The sequence below is a fragment of the Notamacropus eugenii genome, chromosome 1, assembly GCF_028372415.1.
Source record: "Notamacropus eugenii isolate mMacEug1 chromosome 1, mMacEug1.pri_v2, whole genome shotgun sequence".
NCBI lineage: Eukaryota > Metazoa > Chordata > Mammalia > Diprotodontia > Macropodidae > Notamacropus > Notamacropus eugenii.
This window is the reverse complement of record NC_092872.1, coordinates 228,282,090-228,288,121: the sequence shown is the minus strand read 5'-3', so window position 1 is coordinate 228,288,121 and position 6,032 is coordinate 228,282,090. Positions and strand designations below refer to the sequence as shown.

Genomic DNA, 6,032 nt, shown 5'->3' with positions numbered 1-6,032 from the left:
CAATAATTCAACTGAAGGTACCACCTAGTTGATTTTTACTAGGGAGAGAACACTAGAAATTTACTAGTTATGATATCTAGTAGGTATCACCTAAGCTGAGCTGCAAAGGAAGAGAGGATTTCTACAAGCTGAAAGTGAGATGGGACTGTCTTCCTGTCATAGGGTACAGCCTGTGCAAAAGCCTGGAGATAGGAGCTGGTAGGTCATGAATGGGGAATGGCAATGAGGCCAGTTTGGCAGAAATTTAAAGGGAGTAAAGGACAAGAGCATGCAATGAGCTGGAAGAAAGTAAGCTGAAGTCAAATTGCATTTGGTTTCCAAACCAAATAGAGGAGTTTTTTATCCTAGAGGCAAGTGGGAGCATTGGTACTTACTGAGTTATGTGTAGCCAGACTTGCTTTTAAAAACCAGATTTCATTGACAGAGAGATTGTGTAGATAGAGAACTGACCTCAGAGTTAAGAAGATCTGGATTCAAGTCCTGTCTTTTACAGGACTATGCTGTATGACCCTGGACAAGTCACTTAACTTCTTTAAATTTGGATGGTGTAGTGGATAGAGTGCTGGGCCTGGAGTCAGGGAGACCTGGGTGCAAATCCCATCTCAGACACTTGTTATGTGACCCATATAATTTGGCCCTTACAGTTACTGTATTACATATTTATTTGTCCTTTCATATGTAAATGTTTTGCTTCTTCAACTATCTTTGATTTCTGAAGGTTTTATGTTTTTTGTTTGTTTGTTCCTCAGAAAACACAGGACAGTTCCCAGAACATAACAGATGAACAAAAGTTTGATTAGACAAAAATCTGCTGCGGTAGCAGTCATTTAACAGTGGGCTAACAGCTGTATCAAGAGACTCCCACATGTGGGAAATCCAAGAGGAAGCCAGAGTAATGGCAGCCAGACTGGTCATAGTGGGGGTTTGGGAGGGAAAGGCAGTGGAGAAGCCTCATTGAAATCCTCTCCTCACCCTTAATGTTTCCTTCTCCCTTTCAAGGCTGGCACTGATCTTTCTAAATCTGTGTTTAATGGAAACTCAGCAGAGAGTCCCAAGTGATAGAATCACCATCATTAAACCAGTCCCGCCACACTCCCAGTTTGCAAGATAAGGACCAGAATGGAGACTGATTTCCTGAAAACATGCAGTGTTGTTCTGTCAGGGGTAGCTATCAAACCCAAAGTCTTCAGGAACCAGGAAGGACTAGTCAGTGCCACCAGAATTTAGTGATATATAGAGATAAGCAGGCACCATGGGGTAAAGTGTGTGTGTGTGTGTGTATGTGTGTATGTGTATGTGCATGTGTATATATGTGTGTGTGTGTGTATGTGTGTGTGTGTGCATGCACATGCGCCAGTATGCATGCATGTCATGTTTTCTAGCCTGGATTTTTGTAAATTCCAAACATGCTGCTATTCCCAGCCAAAAAAATAATAAAGGCAAGAAAGCTATGTTCAGGTGTGTGTAGGAGAGGGAGAGGTGGAGGAGATAATCTGGGTACGTGGTTGCACTCCACCATCACTAGACTGGATAGAACTTTTTAACCTTAATCTTTTCCTTTATTTAAATTCAATGAATATTTTTGAGTACCTACTATGTGTCTCCCATTGTGCTAGGTACTGGATGATGGTTTCACTGGCAGAGGGAAGTCTGAAATGAGGATACTTCCTCAACTAATGCAGGAATACCTTCTCTATTACTTAGAATATTTGGGAGTTACCTGGAACACCGAGGGGTTAAGTGATTTGCCAAGGATCACATAGTCAAATTATTTAAGGTTAGAATTTGTACCCAGGTCTTTTTTGGCTCCAAAGCTAGATCTCTATCATGCCAAGTTGCCTCTTTTGGAAATAGACTTGTACACAGAGGCACATACACAGATAGGAGGAAGGTGGATGCTAACAATGGGGCAGTGGGGTGAGGCGGGGGGGTGGGGGAGAGAGAGAGGTGATGGAAATAAAGCAAGGCTTCTTTAAGGTTTGGCACCTAAGTTCATGGACAACAGGTAGAGTATCAAGGTCAAGGTGAGTGTGCTAATTTTGTTTCATCACCTTTTATTACTATTTAGAATTCCAGGTCAAAAAACTCTTTCCTTCCATGGATTGCCTCTGAAGTCAAGTAGCAACTGCTTTTGGGCTAAGTCACAGAATTCCTCCGGCCAGTATGTGACCTGAAAGAAGTTTTATGGAATGCGAACTTGCTTCTGTCTCTCAGGTGGGCTGACTGAAGGGTACTTCCAGGTGGTACCAAAATTCTAATGGGAATGGGCCTGGGATTCTCCCCCTGGGTAGGAACCAGTCTCAACCCCATCTCAACTCAGTGCTTGCCAAAGTCATGTCCATCTCTTTCTAAGTTTTGCCTCATAGCAGGATTAGATAGCATCCTCATTGGTCCCATGGAGATGTCCAGGCCCTACCCACCTGTGTCTTAGGACGAGATGAGTGATTAAACTATACCAGCTCCAGCTAATTTCAAACAACACTTTCAAACTGGAATTTTGCTAAGATGATTGTCACACCACATACATAAAAACCAAACTCTTTCTCCCCCATCCCCCATCCAGCAGTCTACTTACATCTGGATAATAATCCACAGTGGGGACCAGGTGCTCAATCAAGGCTTCTAAGGATCCGGAAATAAGATTCCCATCCTGGAAAACGAGGTCTCCACCACTCCGCTCTCCCATGTCTGGCTGCACCTGTCCGCTACAACTAGACCCAAGCATACTGGAGAAGATTGGTGTCTGGGGCATAGTTTCCTAGGTGGGGGGAAAAGAGGCCATAAGACATCTCAAAGACTTTCTTTATGTGATCTTCCTCCTCCTCAGGTTGGCTGGCTGTGAGCATTGTACAGAAGCTACATATTTGAGTGATCTCACAAGGGCTAGGGGAGGGAAAAAATTATCTAGCCACCACCCACTTACAAGATGCCTTTGTAGCTGAAGTGAAATGCCAGTTCTCAGTGGACTGCTAGGCTCTCCTTTTCTTATTTCTCATATTAAACAAGTGGCAAATTTCTTACCTCCTTGGGATTGTTTTAAAGCTAAAAAACCTTCACAATCTGGGACTCTAGCTCCTCTGAAATTTGCAGATTGACCATGCAAGCAACGCTGTGGGTGAGATCGCTAGCCTCTGCCACTTATTGTGCAAGTGATAAACTGCCAGTCTTTGAACAAAAGCCCAGATGTAGACAGAATGTGCTCCTATCTGTCATGCCTGAGGGGGAGGGTATGGGTCAAGTTCATATCTGTGGTTTGTTTCCCCTCTGAAAACCCTTACAGAAAAAAAAAAACATAGAAAAGCATTCTTGGCTGGTATTTTCTTGGAAAGCAACTATGCATTATGGGGACCCACTGTGTATATCTTGTTTGCCTTCTGCCTGGAACTCCTGGCAAGCCAGTGCATCAGAATCCCTCCTCAAACAGGCAACACAGGACCAGCGTTGGCAACACAGGGTCAGGGTTTGAGGTGGACCATCACATGAATTCAAAGTTGAAAGGGGCCTCTGAGGCTGTGTAACCCATGAAGAATCCCTTTTATACTCTTTCTGACAAGTGGTCATTTGGCCTTTGCTAAAACACCCCTGTTGAGAAAGTGGCAGCTAATTCCACCTTTTGTCATTAAAAAAAAAAAGATTTTTTATATTGAATTGAAATATACCTTTCTCCAGCTTCCATCGAAGCACGGAAGTGAGAAGATGGTAGGCTTAAAGTCACATAATAGGCTGGATCAGAGTAGGGATTAAAACATGGGCATTTCATAGGCTCGTGCCCAGCCCATGCCTCCAATCCTGCCTCTGAATGTGAGTGTAAATACAGCATTCTAAATGTGGCATTTATAGAATAGACAATAGACCAGTTCTCTACCACATGCTGCCTCCTTTGATACATTTTCCAGCATCATCCTGCTATCCTCATTCTGCCCTCTCTACTCCCCTTTCCCCACTTGTCAAAGGAAAGGTTGGGAGGAACTTTTTTTTAAGTGAAAGGAGCAACCAGTCTGGTCAAGTTGAGATGTTTACAGCCCCATGGGAACTTGTCATCCTAACTTTGCTTGCCCTCATGGGCTCCTCTCCATCTAAGATTCCAGTTTATGTAAAAACAAAAACTGAAAGCAAAGTGTACTATAAATTCCACTGCCACCATGGAGAAAGCTGGGATTTCAACAATATACCTGGCTCAATTTGCCTTCAAAGCCTCTGTCTCTCTTTTTCCTACTCCCCTTTAGGCGTTGTTATTTATTTCCTTGGCTCAGTCTGTAAGGTTCCCCATCAAGGAGATTCTGGATGCTGCTGGATTAGATGAGTGGACTCAACTTGTAATGTGCCAAATAACTCATTACATATTTGAAGAGACCACAGTCTTATCTCTTCCTTTAAGCTATTCCACGAGAATAAGAATTTCTACTTTGTCCCATGTGATTTTTTAAATGGAGTTCAGTATTTGAATCCAAATAACAAAACAATAAAAACAGAAACTCATACGCCTAACTCAAGTGTTATTTCCTTAAAATCTTTAATATAAAACACATTCAGGGAATGACAGGACACTGGAAATTGGGAGAACTGAGAAGTAACATTTCTTTTTTACCTCCTCTGGGATCTTAATGTGTCTGTGCCATATAATTTTTCCATCAGCCTATGGAGGGAGACTAAAACACTTTCTCCCAGTGCCTTAGGAAAATAGTCAACAAGCATTTATTAAATGCTTACTATATTCCAGATATAGGACCAAGCTCAAGCCAAATACAAAGATACAGAGACAAAATCGGAACAACCCTTTGCTGTCAAGGAGATTATATTCTAATGGAGAGAACAACAGGCATATTTACAAGTCCAAACTAAATAAATACAAAGCAAATACTGTCTTAGGAGAAGGCACTTCCTGGTAGCAAGAAGCATGAATAGGGGTTTCCCAATGTAAGGGAGGGGGAAATTGGGGGACAACTGAGTTCATTCTAGTGACAGGGTACAGAATTAGCAAAGGAAGGGACTCAGGAAATGTGGGAAGTATCCAGGAGGTAGCACATAATCCAATTTGGCAGAACTTGGGTTATTATAAGTAACACAGACACTGCCCATCTCTGGGTGGGCTTTTGTCTGGCTACGGGAAGACTTTTCTAAACATCAGACAAGTTAATACTAAGAAGAGGTGAATTCTTCAAGATGGGGAATTCCTGGTGTGGGAATTCCCTCCATCTAACCAGCCATAGGCTATCTCCAGAGTAGAAAACCCCTGTTCACCCCAGACAATTCCATTGGAGTGATTTGCCCATAAAAAGAGAATTACAGAGAAAAAGACTATACCTTAGGTGTCACTGCGCAAGACAAATAGTGTGTACTTAATGAATAATTGTTGAATTAAATAAGTGTCCAATAAGGTCTAAAAGGCCATTAGCCTGGGTAGGATTCTCTTTCGCGGATGCAACTCTTCACCTATACTCACTGTAAAAGCTTGCAAACTATTGTGTGTCACTTGTAAACTAAGTGCTTCAATTTGTAGTATAATTGTAAATCCTGGGAAACAACAACAACATTCGCTACTATTATTACAACAACAAACAACAACCACTGCAGACCAGGCACAGGAAGCTACCAGTCACCAGCAGGATCTGAATCTGTGCTAGCCCTCTCTCTCCCTCTGTCCCTGGAAAATCAATGAAGGTGTTAAAAGTTATAAACATTTTCCGTGGTTATCAGGAAAATGAGTGGGTATCCTCTCTGTCCATACATATTCCTACGCCAATCCCAGTTCTACTTGCTTCAGGGGTTGCTAGGCTCAGAGAAGGCAGACACTGGAAGCAGACACTGGAAGCAGTCTGTCTCTTTGCCCCTGGCCCAAGAGACAGCCCTGCAGAAGTGAAAGAGAAATGGGAATTTTTAGATTTCATTTATCTGTGGGCTAGAAGGGCCATAACTCCTTTTTAAGACTTCCCAAATGTGGTCTTCCTCCAGGCTGGTCAAAAACATAAGGAAATCACACAAAAATATATGTGTGGGTCTTTTAAAGTCTAAAGAGCATACTGGAAAGTTAC

The 6,032-nt window shown here is 42.4% G+C and overlaps 1 protein-coding gene across 5 annotated transcripts in view; it reads right to left on the bottom strand.

The window, feature by feature from the left end:
- The window catches only part of RASGEF1A (RasGEF domain family member 1A), a 328,207-nt gene that overhangs the window by 28,321 nt on the left and 293,854 nt on the right, over positions 1–6,032 (bottom strand). For all 5 annotated transcript variants that reach the window (XM_072628009.1, XM_072628008.1, XM_072628007.1 and 2 more), the window contains exon 2: positions 2,576–2,758. In XM_072628009.1, coding sequence (XP_072484110.1) covers positions 2,576–2,752 — 177 coding nt within the window. In that variant the 5' untranslated portion in view covers positions 2,753–2,758. The remainder of the gene's footprint in view (positions 1–2,575; positions 2,759–6,032) is intronic.